This window comes from Trachurus japonicus, chromosome 8, assembly GCF_045865225.1.
Source record: "Trachurus japonicus isolate A0001 chromosome 8, Traja_1.0".
Lineage (NCBI taxonomy): Eukaryota > Metazoa > Chordata > Actinopteri > Carangiformes > Carangidae > Trachurus > Trachurus japonicus.
This window is the reverse complement of record NC_140914.1, coordinates 3,432,736-3,457,610: the sequence shown is the minus strand read 5'-3', so window position 1 is coordinate 3,457,610 and position 24,875 is coordinate 3,432,736. Positions and strand designations below refer to the sequence as shown.

The following is a 24,875-nucleotide window of genomic DNA, read 5'->3' as shown; positions in this document are numbered from 1 at the left end:
ATGTCGAGAATAAACAGTGCAGCTTATCTCTGGGTCAGAAACATTTTCACATGTTTCATTTTGAATCTCATGTTTTATATCTGTACAAATATTCATATTCATCAAAATGAGAAATGTTTTTTATTGTAAAGAGCAGTAAAGGTCACTTTACAGCACAAGGGACTTGACATGGTGTCGGGTGCAAACACAAAAGGTACAAAAAATAGTAAAAAGTGGCGATAAAAATTAAAAGATAAAATAGAATAAATTCAATATTTCCAGTACAAAAACTACACATTATATAATATACAATTTAGGATTTGTATACAATAGAATAGAATAAAGATGGATACAGAATACATAAAGGTTATTGTGCAAATTTCATACATATTCAGTATTATTGTCAGATGGTGTAAACTACATTTTAAACAGGAAACTCAACCATGTGGAGAGACTTCTCAGTGATCAGCAAACTTCCACTCTGTTTTTTTTCTCCCAATCGATATGTGACCACGTGACTTGATGACGAGATGAAAATGATGCGTTCAAGACAACTCGGAATTTTTCCAACTTATTTAAAAAAGTGCAATTGAACCCAGCACCAAAAAACATCTACCTCGACTTCTCTGAGCAACAGTAGCCTGACGTGACCCCGTCAATGGTAAAACATCGATCAAAATGCATTTTATTCAGTTTAATTCAAATAACTTAAGAGCACACAAAGACATATACATGTATCAAAGCATAAATGCATCCTGGAATGCAAAGCATTATGAAATATACAATATTTACTGAAGATTACAGATCAGATTTTTTTTTTTTTACTTTATTGCAAACAAATGAATGTACCAACCAGTAAGGTAGGCTACACTTGTGCAAAAGGAAATCAACAAGAACAGACACCATATTGAAGAGATGTCTACAGTCGGAAACTAGCCGTTGGCTAACACTGGCACTTTTACATTTTATTATGTCCATTAATGTGCATTGTCCTCCTTAAATTAAAATAAATAAGATGAAACCTTGATTAAAAAATAAATAAATATACAAAACATAGGCTATAATAAGGGCATAAAATAAAATGAATAAACAGACAAAAAGAAAGAAAATACATACTCTTAAAGAAAAGTAAATAAATCAGAAGTAAAAGGTTGACTTAATAACTGTTACACTTCAATAGTCGGGCCATTTTTGGACGCTGAATAGAGGTCTTCAGCAAGTTTTGGACTGGATACATTTTAGGGACTTTATATAAAGTTGAAATTAATTTAAGAAGCATAAGTGAAGACGGTTGAGGTCTTTAGAGATTTAGCTTTATGAATTTTGACCGCTTTGAAGTCGGAAGAGTTTTCAACGGGGAGATTCTCGGGATTCCCAGCTTGTCCTGAACGCAGCATGAAGTCATGTGAGCCGCGAGGCGGAAGTTCGCTACAAGTCAAGTGTCATGGCGGCGGTGGAGCAGCGTCGCTCCTGAGCAGCAAAACAAACCGTTTGTTTTTTAACTGATGTGACCGGACAACGGGACTAGTTGCTGTTTTTTATCTTTTATTTTATTAAGTTAAGTCTGTTTGTTTAGTTTTTAACGTTCAAAACCGTCACCATGGGTCCAGAGTGACGTTAACGGTAACTGACTGACGACCACCAGGAAAGCAGCGACAGCCCTGACTCATCCTCCCAGGTAAACAGCACCGAGCAGCGGACTCATCGCGGCGGACGCACCGCTGACGGTGACGGAGCTCAACGTGACGCAGTGAACCGACTCAATGTTATTCACTGTTATTTTTATTTCTGTCGCATTAAATCCACTTACTTTAATGTTATTAACGCTAATGGCTCCTTCGTTTGGACACCGGCTAGTTATAAACAAACAAAAGAAACGTGTAAAACGCTGCGAATTTAAAGGGATAGTACGACATTCTGGCAAATTATCCTATTACCTTTTAATTAGCCTATCGGTGCATGTTGTTTTGAGAAAGGCGGGGCAGAGACGTGAGCTGCTCAGTGAACACAAGGGAGGTGAACTGTCCCTCATCAAACTCATCAAATACACAATCCAACAGCTCCTCAATATGATTACTGTGTTTTTTTTAGCACATAAAAGTGTAGTTAGCTCCAGTTTAATACCTGTTATTGAGTTACTTTCAGCTTAATGTGTTGTATTTTCCATTATTGATTGTCAATCGACATAACAGCAGTACAAAAGCAACATAAAAACCAAAGGCCAAAGCCTTTGTTAAACCGATACGTGAAGGTGCATGTTATTGTGTAACTAACCACAGATCATTACATTTAAATTGAAATGTGATGTTGTCATATTACTTGTTAATGTCACATGTCACTGTTTTGTGGGGGTTTTTTAAGTGCTGAGTCAGTTGTAGAATTGACAGAAGTCTGAATGGAGCCTGATGTGTGTAGCCTATCAGCTCCCTGCCGTCAATCACAGACTACTGTCGTAAAAATGTGTTGTAAGGAAAAGAAAAGCTTAATAATAAAACTGTGTCACTAAACTCGTAAAAATGTCCCAAATTATGCGTCAATGCTTTAAAAAACACAACTAATCTTATGTTTAAAGTAGATTTAACTGTCAGGTGTGTCATTAGGAGTTTAATACAGGAGCGGTGATGCCTTCATGTCCTGTGGGACAAAAGAACATCCGGTGCCGTGCTCTCTTGAGTTAGTTAGTTAGTAGTTTAGTTATAATTCTAACCAACAGTACTGTAGCATGAAGGCAGCATGAAGGCATCTTATCAGTGTTTACTGACAGGTCAAAGTTCAAAACAACCAGCTGACTTCTCTCTCTTTCTTTCTCTTTCCTGATTGGCTAATAAGTTAATATAATCATTTATTGTCTCTGTATGTAATTATAAGGCTTGAGGAGATGATGCAACGTGTTAACACTCGACCACTGAGCTTCTCTCAGTGAGTATTTGTGTTTAGGACGGATTCAGGAGTTCCCAGGACTTTCTGTCTATTAAAGGTCAGATTAAAGTTTCTAGGAAAACCAAACCAGCAGCAACTGAGATTAAAGCTGTAAAATAAACAACACATGACATGATGACAGCAGAGAAGAGGAGGAGGAGGAGGATCAGTTTTCATCTAAACATGGAGTTGTGTGTTGTGAAGACACCACACACACAGTTGTTTCTTTTGGGAAGACGTTCTCTCTCCAAATTTTATTTTATTTTTAATGAAATTTAATGAAAAACATCTGATACAGGATATAAATAAACCCTTTACATCAGACTCAAATAAATACAAAAACATACAAAAAATTAAACACAAATATACCAACCCATACATAGGCTAATCACTAAAATACATATAACAGAATAATCCCCCAAAATCTCAAGAAAACTACAAAAAGAAAGAAAGAAAAACAAGAAAGAACATTTTTTACGAGAAATTTTACCACTTTTTTCTAGAAGTTTTTTTTTTTTAATTTTACCACTTTTTCTAGATTTTTTGTTTTAGAAATTTTACCACTTTTTTCTAGAAAATTTTTACTTTTTTATTTTTATTTTGAACATTTTTTACGAGAAATTTTACCACTTCTTCCTAGAAATGTTTAAATGGTTTTTGGAGAAATTGGACCACTTTTTTTCCCCCAGAAATTTCTCTATAATATTTCCAAAAATTCACGCCATTGGCCCTAATTTAAAAGTATAAAAAAGTAATGTTCTTCAGTCTCAGAACAAATATTTGTGTATTTCTGGTGTTTACTTCTAAATTTGGTCCAATGGGGGTCCGTGGTCTAATTTGTGTCAATTTAGGGATCCTTGATGTACAAAAGGTTGAGAACCACTGGTATAGACAGTAGTTGGGTTTCCATCCAAGTCGAATTTAAAAGCGGATTTTGTGAAAATGCGCAAAAAGCAAATGCGAATTTATGACCGTTTTTCCATTCGTTATTGTTTTGCGATTATTGGGAGAGGAGGAGTGCGCCGTGAGATTACGTCATAAGAGAGCGTGAATGTATCCAACAGTTGACACTCAGCTGACACTCAACATCATGGACAATTTACTTACTTTCCGGACTATAGACGCACCTGTATAAGCCGCACCAGCTAAATGTAAAAGAAAATACATATATAGGCCGCACTTGAATATAAGCTGCAGGTTTTCATGTTGTAACATGAGATATTTACACAGAAAGACAGTCGGGACTGTGACAGTCCACTCGCTTTTCCGCTGTTTTGGTTACACTCCTCTCGCCCATGTGCATCTGTTTACATACGAAGCCGGTGAAAAATCAATAAATGTAGCGTGGAAAACATTACATAACAATGTTACGGCGTGTGATTGTGTTGTCTTAACCGTCATAAGTCCAGCAGCTTCACCCACAAACTCTGCCTCAATTCACATCATCTGTTTCCATCACAAAAACTCGCATTTTCATTTAATTGATACGCTGACAAATCCACCCCCCCAAGCGTATAAACTTGTATGCGCATTTAGGCTACTGCCTTTTTTTAAATTTCTGGCGTTTCCATTCAAGTATTTATTCGCAATTTTTGAAAATGCGAATAAAAAAAGGTGGATGGAAACACAACTAGTGTAGTAATGTAGCACTTTGAGATTGTTTGCTCAATATAAAGTGCACTAAAAATAAAATCCATTATTATTATTATTATTATTATTATTATTATTATTATTATTAGCACACACAGAGAGAAGTGTTGACCAGTGTGTGGAGAAACTGCTGACACCGAGCGTAGACATGACACACGGAGTTTCACTGGGTCATGTGCAGCGAGGCTTCTCCTTCTCCTTCTCCTTTCTCTTCCTCTTCAGGTTCCTCGGGTTTTTACCCACAACGTCTTCAACATCAACGGCCTCAAAAAAAACCCGACACTCGTGACTGATGATGCTCAGTTTAGTCTTAATGTGAAACTTCAGAGTAAAGAAGTAAAATATCTCCTTTTTTTTTAGTTGTGTCTCATTTCCTGCAGGAATTATGAGGAATTATGGGACATGAGTCTGTTTCACCGGCGACTCCTGACTCCAGTTAGTTAATGTCGTTACGTGAGGCGTTCACTGACCACGTTCAGCTCCACTGGAGGTTTTGTAGTGGGTTTTTTTTGTGTTTTTTTTGCATCATGGACACGAACAAGAGGCGATTGTGTTGTTGTTGATGGTTTAATTTAAACAGTTGATACACAGACGGTTTTATTTTTACATAAATGCAAATAATTCACCAGACGCTCGGGTCACTTCAGGTGGTCATGTGACGTGTCGACGTGTAAGAACTGAACGTGGTTCCTTTTTTTCTGCAGCTTATTTAATATATTATAATAGATTTATTTAATATGATTATGTGTTAGGTCTGTCGGTTGTCGTTTCTTCTCGCGTCTAAATGATGATTCACTTGTCTTAGATTTTAAAGATACAGTAAAAACAAGTCAAAATACATAATTTACTATTCTACTAAATATCAGAAAAGAGACGACTGTGATATAATATCCATAATTTATAATAAACAAACTTTATTTCAGTGGCATAAAAAGGACATGTACGGATTAAATAAAATAAATAGAGACAATAATAAAACGAACAAGAAAACCAAAGAATTAGTAAAATCCTCATGTTTCAAACATGTCGTGTTTGATGATGTGACACATTTCACCTTTTTGATAATAAAAAATAAAATAAAAAAAGTGATATTAACATTTTAATAGCATTTAGATTCACAGCAAAATTATTGACATTTATCATCTAAATACAGGGTTCCTACGCAAGTATGGAAAGTATGGAATTTGATTTTATACATTTCCAGGTCTGTAAAGTATGGGAAATGGAAACTATTGTATGGAAATTATTTTATTTATCTTATCTTGGTTTGGTCTTATCTATTTGGGTTAATTGTTTTGTATGTGCTATTGTACTTAGCAACAATCTCCTGGTAATTATTTGGTTGCATAACGGCATACCCATTCAGAATAATGAAAACAAATGATACATTGCATGCTTTTTTTATATTATGCACGTCTATTTACTTAACTATTTACTATTTTACTACACAAATTATTTGTTTTTTTTTACCGAGAAGTCTGGAAATTAGGGTCTGGAAAAAGTATGGAATTTGGAAATTTCAAATGTGTAGGAACCCTGTAAATATGTTCTTTAAAAAAATAGAAAACAAAGAAAGAGCATGTTATGAAAATGACCAAATATGGTGAAAAATGTTGATGTGTTTAAAGACGAATTAAAGTTTGAAAACGCCGGTGCATATTCTCATTTGCCCAGGTCATAGTATTTCAAAGGAGGTTAAATCGAAAGCAACTGGACTTAGTTATTTGTCTAGGAAGACGTTTCACCTCTCATCCAAGAGGCTTCATCAGTTCATGTACGCATCTGACCAGGCTGGGACTGGTCCAACTATCTGGTGTGGAGACTCACTATTTAACCTCTTGTGTGGGCGTTCACAAGGGTGATGATGTCACTGGTTCCCTTTAGTGCTCCAAGTGCCAACGACAGTCGTTTAAATGACTGCCTTTGATGGAAAGTTGGTTTCGACTTCGTTAGTGCCCTATTGTGTTATAACGACAGTCGTTGGAGTCACTTGCCACTTGTGAACAGTGGTTGTTCTTTGAGGCTAGATTGTTGAATCTCCTGGGAAGGGATGAAAGGGCAGCATTGTAAATTGGAGATAGGTGGTGTCTCAGGCCACCTCCAGGAGGTGGCCTGAGACACCACCTATATAACCTGTGTTATAACGACAGTCGTTGGAGTCACTTGCCACTTGTGAACAGTGGTTGTTCTTTGAGGCTAGATTGTTGAATCTCCTGGGAAGGGATGAAAGGGCAGCATTGTAAATTGGAGATAGGTGGTGTCTCAGGCCACCTCCTGGAGGGCAAGTGACTCCAACGACTGTCGTTATAACACAATAGGGCACTAACGAAGTCGAAACCAACTTTCCATCAAAGGCAGTCCTTTAAACGACTGTCGTTGGCACTTGGAGCACAAAAGGGAACCAGTGACATCATCACCCTTGTGAACGCCCACACAAGAGGTTAAATAGTGAGTCTCCACACCAGATAGTTGGACCAGTCCCAGCCTGGTCAGATGCTACATGAACTGATGAAGCCTCTTGGATGAGAGGTGAAATGTCTTCCTAGACAAATAACTAAGTCCAGTTGCTTTCGATTTAACCTCCTTTGAAAAAGTTTGAAAACACGTTTAAAATCCTGTTTTTAAATGATGATGATGGTGGTGATGACGTCGTTCTCCTCCCTCAGCGGCGGCCATGTCTCTGGGCGACCCCACGTCGGACTCGGCGCCGTTCCTGTCGGATGACAGCGAGGCGGAGGGGGCGGAGGAGAGGGGCGGGGCCTCGGGGGGGGCGGGGCCTCGCGCGGCGCCGGAGGACGAGTCGCCCAGCGGCGTGACGAAGGTCCGGGCCGTGCTGACCGTCCTCATCCTCTGCTACATCAACCTGCTCAACTACATGGACCGCTTCACCGTGGCCGGTAGCACACACACACACACACACACTAACACACACACACACACACACACACTAACACACACACACACACTCAACTACATGGACCGCTTCACCGTGGCCGGTAGCACACACACACACACACGGACTAACACACACACACATATACACACATATACACTAACACACACACATATACACACATATACACTAACACACACACACTAACACACACACACACACATATACACACATATACACTAACACACACACACTAACACACACTCTCACACACACACACACACACACACTAACACACCGGCTGCTGCTGCCAGGCGTCCAATCAGAAGCTCCGACACTGACAACTGTGAAAAGTTCAGGTTTAGTTTTGTTTTTGTTTCACAGTCAAATGTTGAATAACAGCTGAGCATAAAGCCTGGTTTATGCTCGACGCAGTCGCGAGTGCGCGAGGCTCGCGCGCCACAAATGACGTAAACGCGCACCTCGCGACGGCGTCGCGCGCTGGCGCGTCGCGCTGTCGCGCACCTCCAGGATTTTGAAACTTGGCGCGCGCCGCGCGAGTGTCGCTCGGTTCAAAATGGATGAATTTGAGGGAAGACTGGCTGAGCTGGTACGCTCTAGCATTTGTACAACTCGTAATTAAGTTATAAACACCATCAAATGACCCAGAACTCGAGGAACTATGCAAATCCGGTCCCTCCTCTCCTCCATGTGCATCTGTTTACAACAAGCCGGCGAAAAATCAATACATGGAGCGATCGATAACGTTATATAACTACTACACTGATGTTGCAAGGACGGTTGGTTTTCAAATCATGTAGTTAACTATCACAATTACACCGGAGCTTTTTAATTAAGGTAAATAGTAGAGCTATAGGAGAAATCCTGCTTACTTCTTCTCTGTTTTTAGTTGCTTCTGCTACTTCCTATTGTATTTTTTTATCTACCGCCCCCTGTCTTTGCTACGAATATTGCAACGGTGAATGCGGCAAGTATAAACGCCTGTGCGCTCTGCCGAGGTGCGCGCGCCAACTGCCAACGGAGCCAGGCGAAAGTATAACCTAGGCTTAAATACTCAAGGTGACAGATAAATAATAAACCAATGGTTCTCAAAGTGGTTTTATTTTTTTCCTTTTTTTTGAAAAAAAGAGAGGTGTTTTTAACTCTTTTTGAGAAATTTTACCAGTTGCTTCTAGAATTTTATTTAAAAAAAACAATTCTTTTGATAAATTTTACCACCTTTTTCTAGAAAATGTTGAAATTTATTTCTTTTTTTTCTAGATATCTTACCACTTTTTTCTAGAATTTTTTTTAAAAACTTTTTTTTCTAGAATTCTTTTAAAAACTTTTTTTTTGAGAATTTTTTTTAAAAACTTTTTCTTTTGAGAATTTTTTGAATTTTTTTTAAAAACTTTTTTATTTTTATTTTTTTTTTGAGAATTTTTACCACTTTTTTTTTCGAGAAATGTTTAAACATTTTTGAAGACATTGTACCACTTTTTTCCAGATATTTCTCTACAATATTTCCACAAATTCACGCCATTCATTGGCCCTAATTTGGACGTTCATTGACTAAAAAAGTAACGTTCTTCAGTCTCAGAACCCGTATTGGCAAATATTTGTGTATTTCTGGTGTTTGCTTCAAGATTTTGTCCATTGGGGGTCCATGGTCTAATTTGTTTCAATTTAAGCATGGCTAATTATATCGGCTGATATTTGGCATTTTTACGATAATCGGTTTCTTATTGTATTTTTTCTTGATAACTGGTAATATAAATGTATTTTAAAATGCATTCCCTTGGCTCTGATGCAGCTGTTTCCAACGTCCTGGCCACAGTCCCCGCTGAGCCAAGATTTGTGTTGCAGTTTGTGTTATTCTACAAAAATTTAAGGTCTTTTTATCACCAATTTTCACAGTGTACCAAAAAAAACCAGTATACTGTATTCAGTCAAATCTGAGGTGTGTTATTCTACATTTTGACACTATTTTGACATATCAGTTACCAGTTTCCTTGATAATCGGTATCAGTATCGGCCCTGAAACAAAACATTGGTTGTAGATAAATAAAACGATGTCGTGTTTATGGAGAATTTTTTTCAAAACGAACAAGAAAAAGATGTTTTTTTGTGTGAATCTGATCCAGCTGTTGCCTCCCTCCCTCCAGGTGTTCTCCCGGACATCGAGCATTACTTTGGCATCGACGATGGGAAGTCCGGTTTACTGCAAACGGTTTTCATCTGCAGCTACATGTTCCTGGCTCCGTTCTTCGGTTACCTGGGCGACAGGTACAACAGGAAGTACATCATGAGCGTCGGGATAGCGTTCTGGTCGGTGGTGACGCTGGCCAGCTCCTACACGCCCCGAGAGGTGAGCGTCATGGTCGTTGTGGTTGTTGTCTTTTTTTATTTTTTATTTAAAGGATAATTTCCGTTTTTTACAACCTGGACCTTATTTCTAGCATAAAATACGATTATTTTACTCACCCAGACAACTTTGGTGTCATTTGGAGTCGTTTTGACGAAATTAGCCTCAGTGGAGAGGCGCGTATATCCATATAATGGAGTCTACAGGGCAGCAGAATGCAGCCTCTAAATAACACATTATCTGCAGAGAAACTCCTTCATTTCACCAATATTTAGTTCTGATAGGCTAGTGCTATTCCCCTCTGAGTCCAGGGTTAGCTGTTATCAACATCCGGGGTCTGTAGGTTGACCTACCTAATTATCCTTTAAGTAGAGTCGTTGTGAATTGACCTATGGCTAAGCCCCGCCCCCTCCACTCACTCGGACAAACAGTCAACATTCGGTGACAGTTGCTATGGCAACAGCTGTCACAGTAGGAGACAATTCACAGGAGACAATTGATGATTTTTGGAGAGAGAAAGATTAAATATCATCTCGAAGTCACCAAAACTAAATTTAGCTTTACTGCTATGGCTGTCGGTTGCCGCGAAACGCCGATAGCGACGGGCTAATTTCTGTTAGCCTGTCTATGGAGTTTTTAGGGCTGGGACGATATGCTTTTCTCCTGATTCGATTCTTCTACGATTTTTTGGATGGCGATCCGATTTAAATTGCGATTCTACGATATTGCCGATTCTCTCTATGATTTTTAGTCTTTAGCATTTTTAACATTTATCTGCACACAAATACTGTAGGAGCCTATAAATTAACATACTCCATTATAAAGTGAACTTAAACCCTTTTCAAAACCTGGACTCTCTGGATGTAAAAAAGGCGAACAAATGCACATTGCACAATATTATAAAAAATGTAAAAATAAAAAAAATTCACAAAAAACGTTTTTTTTTTCAAAACTTTTTTTCTTTTTTTCAAATTTTTTTTTCTTTAAAAAAAAAAAATCGATTTTTGAAAAAAAAAAATCGATATTGCGATATACAGTATATGTGAATCGATTTTTTCTCCCACCCCTAGGAGTTTTAAAGGTAAAAAAAAAAATCCCCCCCGTGGCCTCTCAGGATACCTAGTGTCAGAGTTGCATGTACCCCATGAACACTGTTTGACCATTTAAACTTAAAATGTCAAGAAAAAACATATAAAAACGAATGAATGTGTGTGTGTGTGTGTGTGTGTGTGTGTGTGTGTGTGTGCAGCACTTCTGGGCGCTGCTGCTGACCCGCGGGCTGGTCGGCGTGGGCGAGGCCAGCTACTCCACCATCGCCCCCACCATCATCGCAGACCTCTACGTCAAGGGCAAGAGGACCAACATGCTCTCCATCTTCTACTTCGCCATCCCAGTGGGCAGGTAGGAACGACAGAGCAGCCGCAGCATCCCAGCTTCTCCCTGGAGGTGGATGGTTAAAGGGATAGTCCAAAATTTTTGGCAAATTGGCCCATTGCCATAATAATCCCTATAGTCATAGCAGTAGGTTTGTTATCTTTAAAAACCCTCCTGTTGACCTCCTGGGTCAAGGAAGAAAGGAAGGAAGGACAAAGGGAAAGATGGGAGGAAAGAAGGAAGGGAAAAGGAAGGAAAGATAGAAGGAGGGAGGGAACAGATTGGGTCAATTGAGTCAAAAAGGAAGGAAGAAGTAAGGACGAAGGGAAGGAAGGAAGGAAGGAAGGAAGGAAGGAAGGAAGGAAGGAAGGAAGGAAGGAAGGAAGGAAGGGAGGGGAAAAAGGATTGTGGAAAGAAGGATGGGAGAAAGGAAGGAAAGAAAGTTGGAGGGAGGGAACAGATTCGTTCAAGGAAGGAAATAAAGATGGAGGTATATAGGGAACAGATCAGGTCAACTGGATCAAAAGAGGGAGAAGAAGTAAGGACGAAGGGAAGGAAGGAAAAAAGGATTGTGGAAAGAAGGAAGGGAGAAAGGAAGGGAAGAAGGAAGGATGGAGGAAGGAAGGAAACAGATTGGGTAAATTTCACCCAGAAGGACAACAGGCAACGTGCATCAGCGGTTTTGCATCAATTTATGAACACGGTTATTGACCAATGACTCACTAACATTTAAATCTCTACCAGTTCAATGTTACATCAGGTAAACTAACATTCATGTAATTGAACCCAGTTACTGTGCATTTACCTTTGTTACGTTTGAACTTCACCACTCGGTCACGTCTCTGTTCTGCAGCTCAGACAGAACAAAGACAAAGTTACACACTCGGTTGTTGTGTAACTTTGTTTTCATTTGATTTCATGCACTAATCTTGCCGATGTGGTTCAGACATAATCTGTTTTTGGAAAGTACTGAGGAATCTTTACGCTTCATTAACCTCTCTTGGTCTGGTCTCAGCGGCCTCGGGTACATCGTGGGCTCTCAGGTCAGCAACCTGGCCGGGGACTGGCACTGGGCTCTGAGGGTGAGTCTCACACACACACACACACACACACACACACACACACCCCCTCCCTCCCTGTCTCTAACGGCGTTCCCGGTCTTCCAGGTGACTCCCGGTCTGGGGCTGGTTGCCGTGGTGCTGCTGCTCGTCGTGGTGAAGGAGCCGAAGCGCGGCGCCATCGAGGCTCGGCCGGAGCATCACCTGCACCGGACCAGCTGGATCGCAGACCTGCAGGCGCTCAGCAGGAAGTAGGTCACACACACACACACACACACACACACACGTTTATTAAAGGGATAGTTCACCCAAAATTCAAATTTCATTCTCATGATCTCCTCCCCCTCATGTGTACTAAGGGCTGGGAGAAGTTTCAGAGTCCTCCGTGGCTTCTCTGAGTTACAGGGGGTCTCGGCGTAGCAGTGCATGTCCATATGACGGTTGCAAATGGATACCAACTGTCTTCGTAACAAAAAGACTAGGGCCGGGACTTTAACGCATTAATTACGATTAATTAACTACACAAAAATTAACGCGTTAAAAAAATTAACGCATTTAATCGCACTTATTAAATTTTTTTTTTTTTTTTTTTTTCACGTGTGTCTACGTGCGGTGCGCCCGCACGCGAGAGAGGCGGCAGTTTGAGAGGCTGACTGGCAGAGATGAGAGCTGGTGAAATGCTAGCATGGTTATTTAAAACACCATCTCTGATCTCTGCCTGCACATAGATACACAGACACGGGCGCACGCTAAATGCGCTATAAAGCGCTAATTGCTCAGCTGCGGTGCTATATCTATGACCTGTCACTGTCACAGGTGCATCTCATCTCATTATGATAGGACTTCACCCTCAGAGCTGTCTGTCTTCAGACTGTCCTGACCTGTCCCTGAACATCACACAGGGACAACATGGAGCTGCCTGATTGGTTACTGAGTTTTATTAATGTTTACATCAGGCTGAGTTCAACAAATCAGTTTATGCTACTGTGATTTAAGTAGCCTAGTTAAATACTACAGTAATCATCATAGTGTATTGGAAGGAAAGACCCTTTAATCTGTATGTATCAAATATCCATTAATGAATTAATGGATAATTTGCATCCCTAGTCTGTTGGTCTTGGTTAAGTACCACCTTGAATGCTTAAGCTTATGTATTCAGTTATTCAATGGTATACTAAAATCCATGTGAAAAAAAAATGCTTCTCACTGTTCTCAGGTCAAATATTTATATGCGATTAATTGCGATTAATTAATTACAAAGCCTCTGATTAATTCGATTAATTTTTTTAATCGAGTCCTGGCCCTAAAAAAGACACACCAAAAAACATCCAAATACCTCCATGCTGCTCGTATCTAATGTCCCTCCCTCATGAGGGGGAGGAGATAGTTTGGTAGATAGAGTTTGAATTTTGGGTGAACTATCCTTTTAAATAAGGAATAATTATGGAGGGATTTCAACCTGATAATAAACTCTTTCAGCTCCAAGGTCCAGTTGTTCAAAAGAAATCTGATCGGATTTTGGATCAAATGTTGAAAATGAGTTGTTTCTAAACTAAAAACTAAAACCAGACTCTGAGGTCAGATCACGTGATCCAGTTTTAATCTGGATCAAACCCTCAGTTTGTGTTGTTCAGAACTTTTTAGTAGAATCAGGATTTAACTTTGATCCAAAAACACAGGATTATTCTGATCCCAGCAGTTTGGTGGATTCAAGAACAACATGTGAGTTAAAATAAACTCAAACTGGTCAAATAAACAACATTTATAAACATTTATTGATTTGTATTTGCAGGTCCAGTTTTAGCTATGGGCAATGTCATTACTTTATTTTCAAAATATCATCATGTTGCTGGCCCTACACTCACAAACAAAACCTTTTTTAAATTGTGTTTTTTTTTTTAGAGGTTCAGAGGCTGTAGTCAAGCTGCTCAGTTTCAATATAGCCTAAGCCTATAATTTTAGTAGAAAAAGATTTAGTTAAAAAACCATTTAAATATGGCTGGATGATCAATAACAAATTAAACTGTGGTTTGACAAATTCAAACACATTTAATGATGATTTACTGTAATTTAAAGGAGCCACGGTCGCCTGTAAGATCACATTCAGTGTTAAAGGCGCTCAGGCAGGTGATTTTGAAGTAGAGTAATAGGGCCCGACACAAAAACGTCCATAAAACTACACAAAAACCATTTAATATTCCTCCACACTGCTCGTCCACTGCAATCCAAGTGTCCTGAAGGGAGATAGTCCAGAGTTTACTGGAAACAACCTCATTTAGGACATTTTTACAGCCTCAACATCCTGTATTGATTTGGCCTCAATGACGTCGTTTCAAGTAAACTCTGGAGTTTGAGTTTCTCCGCAGTGAACGATGACGTGACAGAAAAATGCAGCGTCGCAGGTCCGTCCGACGCCGAGGTTGCCGTGGTGACTGGAATATAAACAGTCTAGATTAGAAATTGGTTTTGATTATGATGCAAAACCGGGACGGCCCCCGAGTGCAGGATGAGTCATCAAACATCTGAATTTCGTTTTTACGGGAAGAAAGAAAATACATCGACAGATAGATGATAATGATAATTTGGTTTGATTGACGTGAGGATTCTCGTTTGTTTCCATGAGCTCGTTAGAAACGTCCCTTTAACCTGTGATCAGGTCGCATGACGTCTTCAAGGCGCCGTGGAGATGAAACTAGGTCACCTGGAGCATGAAAGTGCAGATTTGAAACTTTCTCAGTTTTTATTTGACTCTGACAGACGTAAAACCAGAGATACGATAGTAAAACAAATGTTTATCTGGGGGAGGGGGGGTTAAAGTGAACAAATTATTATCTGATTATATAGATGAAGTTGTGCTGGAAAGAAAAAAGATTTTTTTTAATGTGGTGTGTGTATATAAAGGGAAAATCAAAAGTATTCAAAAACCAAAGCCAGGCTCAGAGAGAAGCAGCGTTGAGATAATTAAGATGCAGTCAGAGCCGAGTGTTAACGAACCGGTTACAAACCCTGACGAAGCTGCTCCACAGGTCTGGTCACTTCATTAGGAACAGCTGTGCTCCTGCAGGAACAGGTCTTTCTTTTCTTTCTTTTTTTCCAAACTTTATTATCATATTAAAGACATTATACAAACAAAAATGACATCATACAAACATGGAACAACAGTGAAGTACAGGGAGTGCATAATAAATATCATATCACACAAAAAGCAGAGCTTGACAAGTAATAAGTAAATGAAGTAAAAAAAATATATATATATAAAAAAAAAAACATAGAATGTATCAGGATGCATAAAGATAAAAGGTCACAAGAAGTGTTTTATTGTTTCCTGTTGACAGTGTCACTTCCTGTTTATCAGGATTGTTTTGTTCAGCAACAGAAAAAAATGAACAAAATGTCTGTGAAGGAGCACTCCTGTTTCCTAGAGGTGGGAACAATTACATGATCGTAGAAAAAAAATCTGCAATGTGCTCTCTCTTTATGTTGACCCGTGTCTCCCTTTTTATCTTTTTAACTGTTTCATGATTACGTACTTTTGTTTTACATCTGTTTTATTACTTGCTATTGATGTTTCATTAACCTATTATACTAACTTATTCTTATTATTGTTGTTTTATTTAACTGTTGACCCTCCTATGTGCAGCACTTTGGTCGACTGCTGTCGTTTTAAATGTGCTATACAAATAAATGCTGACTTGGGTATCGGCTCGGTCATGTTTTACCTCTAAAAACTCCTACAGCAAACGAGCCTCGGTCACGGAGTAAAACTCTCTCTGACTCTCTGACCGAGGCAGATTCTTTTCCACTAACAAAAAAAAGAAATGTAAAGACACGACACGGTGCAGAGGTTAGAAGTGACTAGATGTTAACCTGTGTGTGTGTGTGTGTGTGTGTGTGTGTGTGTGTGCAGCTACAGCTTCGTGCTCTCCACCCTGGGCTTCACGGCCGTGGCCTTCGTCACCGGCTCTCTGGCGCTCTGGGCTCCCACCTTCCTGCTGAGGGCGGCCATCTTCTCCGGGGAGAAGGCGCCGTGCGTGGACGGACACTGCTCCTCCGACGAGAGGTCACACATACACTTTAAATCATTATCTCGACTTCTACACCCCTTATTTACTATTTTTGTTAAGGTTTTTTGGTAACACTTTAATTTAAAGTGTTACCAAAAAACCTTAACAAAAATAGTGCCGTTAATGTCTAGAAATATTCAAGAAATAACAATTAATTGCGTCATAATGTCTAGAAATAGCCTATAAATAACGGTCAATTTCCTAGTAATGTAGAGAATTATCACCAAGAAATAAAGATTGATTGTGTAGAAAAAGCCCAGAAATATCGGTCAGTTGCAACGACTTCTGGCTTTTCCCAAATAGTTCAAAGCATGAAAATCATGTGTAATCTTTTACCTTTATGAAAAACATGACATCATTATGAAATTGACTGTTATTTCTGGGCTGTTTCTTGACATTACTATGCAATTAATTGTTGTTTCTTGAATATTTTTAGACATTATCATGTAATTAACGGCCTGTAGATTAAAGGGTTACCGTTTTTTTATGCATTTTTAATGTTTTTCTATTTTCTGACACTTTATTTTATTTTATTTTATTGTGTTTTTATTACATTGTGAGCTCAAAATTTCAGTTTCTTATGTTTAAGACCTTTTAATCTATCTATCTATTTATCTATTCACTTATTTATTGTTTATATTAATTGCACTGATCTCCAAGTGGTGGACGTGTGAAAAAACATACTTTTTTTTTATGTTAAGCATAAGAATGACAAATAGAAATCTAATATTTGTTAAGAATGTCGTGAATAACTGCTGAATAGATAAATAAAAAAATGAAAGAAAGTAGAAACTATTTGTCATTTGAAAAACTACTCAAACTATTATTATTTATCAATAAATCAAGAATTAACTGTGAGATTCGGCTATCACCTTAATTATTAGATAGATAGATAGATAGATAGATAGATAGATAGATAGATAGATAGATAGATAGATAGATAGATAGATAGATAGATAGATAGATAGATAGATAGATAGATAGATAGATAGATAGAACTTTATTCATCCCTAGCAGGGAAATTCAAATTAGTCCAGTAGCTCACACAACAATGACACAAAAAAGAAAGAAAGATGAACACAAAAAAAAAAAACATTTTAAGAAGTGTTATATAACATGATTGCAGCAGGAACTAATTAATTAAATTAATTCATTAATCAAAAAGAAGAACGTTTATAATCAATAAAAGGTTAAAGATGAGTTATTGACAGATACTTTTCAGAGCACGGAGCGGTTCTCTGACTCTGTCCCGTGCTGCGTCCCCTCCCTCAGTCTGATCTTCGGCGCCATCACGTGTGTGACGGGCGTTCTGGGCGTGGCCAGCGGCGTGCAGGCCAGCCGGCAGCTCAGGAAGAGGACGCCGCGCGCCGACCCGCTGGTCTGCGCCGCCGGCCTGCTGCTGTCGGCGCCGTTCCTCTACCTCGCCATCGTCTTCGCCCAGGCCAGCACCATCGCCACATACGTGAGTCACCAGCCTCCTCCGTTCTGATTGGCCGGGACATTGGGAGCCTTTTTTCTTTATTTTATAGGGGGAACAAACAGGTGAATAGGGAAAAAAACAAACTAACAGATTTCACCATGAAACTTCCCAAGTTTATCTCTTACATTAAGACAAAAACTTTCGTATTACAAGTTTTGTCAAATTGTATGTTTTAATATGTAAATGAGGCACTATCTAATTAAATATGCACTAATTTGCATATATAAATAGAAATCATAGCATAGAAATCTGAACAATGGATAAAGCCACTTTCAAAATTCTTGTTTTATTTAGTTGACATATTAGAGTCTTTAGTTTTTCCAGAGGAGGATTGTGGATATCTCTTATTATCACTCTGTAAATGAGAAAATACTGTCACCAGCCCTAAAAAAAAAACAAATGTCTCCATGTTTTTAGTAATAAAGTGTTGTATAAATGAGGCTGTGAATGATATATCAACAATCCCCTCTGTAAAAACCTTCAGAATATAGAAAGGGATCAAAGTGGAAGGTTTGGTGTCTGTAAGTGCTGCTGAAGTGGAGATTTCTAGCTCAGAGTCTGAGTCTGAAAAACTCTTTCTGAGAAAACAAAACGGCCTTTAAAGACTTGGACTGTAAAATTATAGAGATATTAGAATTTAGGAGAAATCTACAGACGAAATTAAACAAAGTGAAGTAAAATAAAAACCTTAATGTGGATTTTCTACCGTTTCTTTCCTCTAGTCTGAAAGAAGACATGTTAAAGGGATAGTTCACCCAAAATTCAGACTTCAGCGGTGCTCACTTTTCTTCGTAACAAAAAGACACACCAAAAACATCCAAATACCTCCATGCTGCTCGTCTGTAATGTCCCTCTTGTATTGAAGCCCCGACATGAGAAATTGTTCTGAAAAAAAAAATTAAATAAGTCTATGTTTTAAGCTTGTTTTGTAGCGGAAGCTCCCAGCGCTGCTCTTCCTGGTCCGCGTCAGTGCAAATCGGGTGAGATTTGCGGCAAATTTTGGGTGAACTATCCCTTTTAAAGAAGCAAAACAGCCCAAAATCTCTAAATTGATCAGTGCATTGTATTTGCCTGTATTGTCTCAACTTAAAGCTGCAGTGACTGGTTACTAATTAACTCACACAAAGCATCTCATTAGCATCTCATTAGCATCTCATTAACATCTCATTAACATATCGTGTGTCTTCAGGTCTTCATCTTCCTGGGAGAAACCTTCTTGTCCATGAACTGGGCCATCGTCGCCGATATTCTCCTGGTGAGTTTGATCCGGATCAATAGTTCAGTTGTTATGGAAACGTTTGAACTGTAACTGACTTCTCCTCCTCCTCCTCCTTCTCCTCCTCCTCCTTCTCCCCGCTCCTCCTCTTTCTTCCTCCTCCTCCTCCTCCTCCTCTTTCTTCCTCCTCCTTCTCCTCCTTCTCCCCGCTCCTCCTCCTCCTCTTTCTTCCTCCTTCTCCCCGCTCCTCCTCCTCTTCCTCCTCCTCCTCCTCTTCCTCCTCCTCCTCCTCCTCCTCCTCCTCCCCGCTCCTCCTCCTCTTTCTTCCTCCTCCTCCTTCTCCTCCTTCTCCTCCTCCTCCTCCTCCTCTTTCTTCCTCCTCCTTCTCCTCCTCCTCCTTCTCCTCTTCCTCCTCCTCTTCCTCCTCTTCCTCCTCTTCCTCCTCCTCCTCCTCCTCCCTCTCTCAGTACGTGGTCGTTCCCACTCGGCGCTCCACAGCTGAAGCGTTCCAGATCGTCATCTCTCATCTCCTAGGCGACGCCGGCAGCCCGTACCTGATCGGAGTGGTGAGAGACACACACACACACACACACACACACACACACACATAGTTTTTCCGCTGTTTCGTTCGTGAGTACTAAGGAGAAGAAGAGAGCTGGGTTTCTCCAAAAACGGAGCTCCCGCTCTAGTTTCAGAGAAAAACGCACTTTTGTGTCAAGTGGCAATCGGCTCATTTTACCGCTACTCTGCAGTGGCGTCTCCCAAATCATTTCTACAGCTAAATAAATATATTTGTAGGTAAATCTGGGGGGTGTGGCAGCGTGGAGAGCAGCGGTGCAGCGGTGTGGGTCTCTGTGCTGTGTGACTGGCCGCCGCTGGGTGCTCTGGGGTGGGGGCGGCCGGTCACAGCCCCCGCTGCTCAGCGCCGTGAAAACAGCAGAGATAACAGGCTTTCAGATCCGAGTCTCCAAACCAGAAACGTTTGTAACAGCACCGGAAAAACTCGCCAGATTTGTCGTCGGTCGCTTTTGTCAAAAAAAAGGAGAGGGTTTACATCATGTTTTGATTGTAGTTTAAAACAGTTTTTACATATCAGAGGAACCACATTCACACACAGGGTACCACAGAGTGTCTATGTGTGAAAGAGTTAACTGATGAGCAGGAAGTTTGTGTTGCTGGATTTAAATCTCCTCCTCTCCTCCTCCTCCTCCTCCTCTCCTCTTCCTCCCCTCCTCTCCTCCTCCTCTCCTCTCCCCCCCCCCCCCAGGTGTCTGACTCCCTGAGGAGGAGCGACTCCTTCTTGTGGCAGTTCCGCTCCCTGCAGCTTTCTCTGCTGCTCTGCTCCTTCGTGTCCGTGGTGGGCGGAGCCTTCTTCCTCGCCACCGCGCTCTTCATCGAGACCGACCGCAACCGAGCGGAGAACTTCGTCTCCACAGGTGAGACAGAGCAGAGGAGAGAAAGGCTGTGTTCCAAACCGCATACTACCGTATTGCTACTACATACTGCATACTACTGTACTGCATACTGCATATTACTGCCTACTAGCTACATACTGTGTTAGTATGTACTGTATACAACAGACTGAATGTAGGATTCAGTCTGCTACTTCAGCAGACCGACACCGTTCAAAACAGGCGAAAAGCGGTTTAATTTCCCGCTCTAGCGCTGTTATTTTATTTTATTTTTTTATTTCCTTTATTTGTTCGAGAGGGACAGTGTACATTAATGAACATTTTAAAAAGATAAAATGTAAATGCACCCAATTATAGCCAATAGGCTAATTTCCGTTGGCAGTCCCCCTGCCGGATGGAGCATGGCAATGACACCTATAATAAAGGTAGCAAATTACATTAAGACAAATAGCACAATATTTACAACAGCAACATTACCCTTTGACCCCCACCCCTCCCACCCATACGCACACATGCACAAACACCATCCAATCCACAACCAGTACTCCCTTTATGTAACTTTATTAAGTTTTAATATTTTTTCATGCGAGAAAGTAACAGTTTAGATCTAAATATACGGCCAGTTTATCCAAACGACGGCTGTTTAGAAGTTTGCTCCGATGTTTTTCGACTGCGACATCACAGAGACAGCAGCCGGTCTGCAGAGCTGCTCGGCCGGCCAACCTCCGTCGTCATCCCGGGGGAGAAAACCATCGCTAATTAACTGAGCCGCAGGTTTTTAGAGGTTTACCACCGGCTGGTTAAATTATTTTTAGGAGATAAATGTTGGTCTCAGTGATGAAATCTAACAGCTGTATCAGTAGCATTAGTTAGTCTGAATGTAAAGTAGGGCCCGACTGATTTAATCGGCCGATTATAGCCCGTTTGAAACTAATCGGTAATCGGCCAAAACTCGCCGATTGTCGCCGATATTTTCAGGAATAAAATGCAGGGAATAACACTTGGTTTTACTTTGAAAAGATTCCCCCGCACCGGCACCGACCTCAAGACAAACTCCATCCACTACCACCTCAGTCACAGCACACAGCAGAGTGACTGATCTGTCTCAAAACCTTTCTGTTTTTTTTTTTTTTTTACCGCGGTCGGGTTGTGAATTAATTAATTAATGCTCGTCTCCGGCCGTGTTGGGTCCGAGATTCAACAAGCCGGTCGGGGTCGGGTTTTACCGTTATATACCGGCACGGCAGTATGCTCATTTATCACCAATAAACACAGTAGATGAGGGTGAGTGACTGAGCTGAGGCTGTGTGACGGGCGGGGGGTCCGCGGTGTGGAGCGGTGCGGGACTCTGACTGCAGCGGGGACTATAATGTCTCTGCTCCGTGACACTGTGAGACTGACCGCCGGTGAGCGCTTTGACACGGTGCCGGGCACGGCAGCAACCGCTGATCGCTTTTGATTGAAAAGAGAGAGAGAGAGAGAGAGACACCGTGCCGTGTAAAAAAAACAACAACAAAAAAGTATCACGTGTCATGACTTCCTGTATTTGGCCCTTCAAAATAAAAGCCCATATTGATTTTGACTTCATTTTGACAAGACAGGGCTTCAAATGTTTGTTTTTTTTCATGCAACCAATCGACCAATGAAATTTTAGTCGGCTAATGATTTTTTTGGTCGACCAGGCAGCCCTAATTCATATATTATATAATATATATAGATATATTATTATAGTAATACAATTTTAAAACTTCCATCCATCCATCCATTTTCATCCGCTTGATCCGGAGTAAAAAATAATAATAATCGGCCGATTAATCGGTTATCGGGTTTTTTTTCCCCTAATAATCGTAATCGGCATCGGCCCCAAAAAATCCATATCGGTCGGGCCCTGATGTAAAGTGAAGCTTCCTGTGTGTATTGGACAGAAGAGCAGCGCTGCCTCGGGGCTCTGGAGCCTACGGACACAAACCACCACATTTACATCAAGAAATACATGTTTTACAATGAACCGATCAGTCTGCATTAAGTTTTATTTTATTAAACTATATAACATAGTTACGGTACACGGCAAAGATACTTCACTACTCTAAACCGTCTTTGGTTACGGTTAGACGTCAGGGGCGCATTGCATTGTGGGATACAGTTCACAATGTAGACTGGTCAGATACTGGAGATATTTCCCGAATCATTACAACATCCGGGAACTTTTCGCATACTGTAGATTTTGCTTTTGTTTGCATACTGCATACTGCATTTTGGCCAAGTCAGTACGTACTAGCAGTAATAGTACGTGGTTTTGAATACAGCCCAGGTCTACGACGAGTCTGCTAGCCAACAGCACTAATGACATCACTTCCTGTTTCCCTGTGTGACAGACGACGAGCCCATCGTGGTGCCGAAGAGCGGCCGCTCCACTCGGGTCCCGGTGTCCAGCGTCCTGATCTGAGGACGGCGTCCGGCGGCGTCCAGGGCTTCTTTTATTTTGAAGGTTTTAGGACGAGTTTTATTTTTTACAGGTTTTGTTTTTTATAACGAGGAGCAGCAGAGACTCTGAGGAGAAGCTGCGACGCTCGGGAGCGAAACGACCACGACGACCACGACTACGACCAGAACCCCGAGAGAGACAGAGACTCGTTGACCCGTCTGGACAGAAACACTACGTTTCATCTGAGGAAACTTTTTGTTTTTCTTCAAGCTTCTCGTCTTTTACTCGGCTTCACTACAGGTTTTAATTCAGTTCTTTCCTTTAACACGTGCAGGTCGTTTTATTTTATTTCATGGTCTTAACCAGCGGGTCTGAGGTTCTGGTTCTGGTTCTGGTTCTGGTTCTGGTTCTGGTTCTCTGCAGTAAATATCATGTAAACTACGGTTGTTTAAGAAAAGAAAAAAAAAGCTTTTAAATGAATGTTAATAATCAAAGTCAAAGTTTGTTAACCTGAAATTATTTTAGCAAATGTGTTTTTTGGGAACTATTAAACTATTTACTTGTCAGACGTGCGCGTGTCTGTGTGTGTGAGACTCCATATAGCAACACATTATGTAATAAAGTTGCGTTACGTAATAATGTAATACATTTTCACCTCATGATGTAACAATGCCGCATTTTGTGATAAAATTCTTAAACACAATAGGTTATAAACTTTGCCACAAGTTGTTACATATTGCATTAGTTATTGCAAAATGCAGGTGTTGCACTTTTTTTATATAGAAAATGTAATAATTTGGTGCATTATGTAACAACTTAATACAAAATGCGGCAAAGTTTATTACACATTGCGTTACAGAATTTTATTACAAAATGCGGCGTTATTACGTAATGTCGCGCTACACACCAGTTTAATCTGGTTCAGACTAAAGGTTTCTATGGAAGCCCACAGGTGTCACAGCTATTAATAAAAATAAACTGACAAATACATTGGTATAAAAACTCATGAATGGGGAAAAAAAACAATTTACAAATGAACTCTTTGTGATATTTTTAATCTATGAAATTAACAACAACATAAAACAAATGCAGCAGCTGGAAACAGGAAGTGAATGAAGAAAACAGATTTTAATTTTAGTTGTTTACGTTTCCTTTTTTGTTTTCTCAGTTTGTGTTTCCTTTTCCTGTCGACTCGTCAGTATCCATGGTAACTTGTTTTTTGTTGTTTTTTTGGGTGGGGGGGTTAATGAACTTAAATGAGGAGAAATTAGGAAAGTTTGACATTGAGCTGAATGTTTCAAATTAAAAGTCTCAAGTGTTTTCTCTCCTCTCAAAGTTATTAATAAAAATAAACTGACATAAATACATTGGTATAAAAACCCTCATGAATGGGAATGTACAAATGCACTCTTTGGGATATATTTAATATTTTAACTTCATTAAAATTAACCAAAAAAAGAAGAAAAAAAAGTCAATTCAATGATTAAAAAAAAAAAGATCCAACCAATGAAGGAACGAGCAGCTGGAAACAGGAAGTGAATGAAGAAACAGATTTTAATTTTAGTTGTTTACGTTTCCTTTTTTGTTTTCTCCGTTTGTGTTTCCTTTTCCTGTCGACTCGTCAGTTTCCATGGTGACTTGTTTTTTTGGGGCTTTTTTTTTATGAACTTAAATGAGGAGAAATGAGGAAAGTTTCACGTTGAGCTGAATGTTTCAAAGTAAAAGTCTGAAGTGTTTTCCCACCTCTCAAAGTAGAAATAAATAATCTGACATAAATACATTGGTATAAAAACTCGTGAATGGGGAAAAAAACAATTTACAAATGAACTCTTTGGGATATTTTTAATATTTTAACTTTAATATTAATCCATGAAATTAACAACATTTTTTTTTAAAGTCAATTAGATGATAAAAAAAAAATCAAACCAATGAAGCAACAAGCAGCTGGAAACAGGAAGTGAATGAAGAAAACAGATTTAAATTGTAGTTGTTTACTGTATGTTTTCCTTTTTTTGTTTTCTCCGTTTGTGTTTCCTTTTC

At 39.8% G+C, this 24,875-nt stretch overlaps 1 protein-coding gene across 2 annotated transcripts; it reads left to right on the top strand.

Annotated features, from left to right (window-relative positions):
• Positions 1-1,415: 1,415 nt before the first annotated feature.
• Positions 1,416-23,401, top strand: spns1 (SPNS lysolipid transporter 1, lysophospholipid). Of its 2 annotated transcripts, XM_085783356.1 has the most exons (12): positions 1,416-1,657; positions 7,215-7,445; positions 9,607-9,809; positions 11,056-11,207; positions 12,196-12,262; positions 12,347-12,489; positions 16,146-16,298; positions 17,575-17,764; positions 18,972-19,037; positions 19,466-19,564; positions 20,266-20,434; positions 22,786-23,401. In XM_085783356.1, the coding sequence occupies exons 2-12, from the start codon at positions 7,223-7,225 to the stop codon at positions 22,854-22,856; spliced, it is 1,536 nt and encodes a 511-aa protein (XP_085639482.1). In that variant the 5' UTR covers positions 1,416-1,657; positions 7,215-7,222; the 3' UTR covers positions 22,857-23,401. The 2 variants fall into 2 exon arrangements, with proteins under 2 accessions (XP_085639482.1, XP_085639484.1); XM_085783358.1 differs by lacking the exons at positions 1,416-1,657; positions 7,215-7,445 and adding an exon at positions 7,520-7,544.
• The last annotated feature ends 1,474 nt before the right edge of the window (positions 23,402-24,875 follow it).

Excerpts from the sequence above, each read along its gene's own strand:
- spns1 (XM_085783356.1), top strand. The coding sequence starts at position 7,223 with ATGTCTCTGGGCGACCCCACGTCGGACTCGGCGCCGTTCCTGTCGGAT. Across the intron at positions 12,490-16,145 it reads CTGCAGGCGCTCAGCAGGAA|CTACAGCTTCGTGCTCTCCA; the intron begins GTAGGTCACACA and ends GTGTGTGTGCAG. Across the intron at positions 20,435-22,785 it reads GGAGAACTTCGTCTCCACAG|ACGACGAGCCCATCGTGGTG; the intron begins GTGAGACAGAGC and ends CCTGTGTGACAG.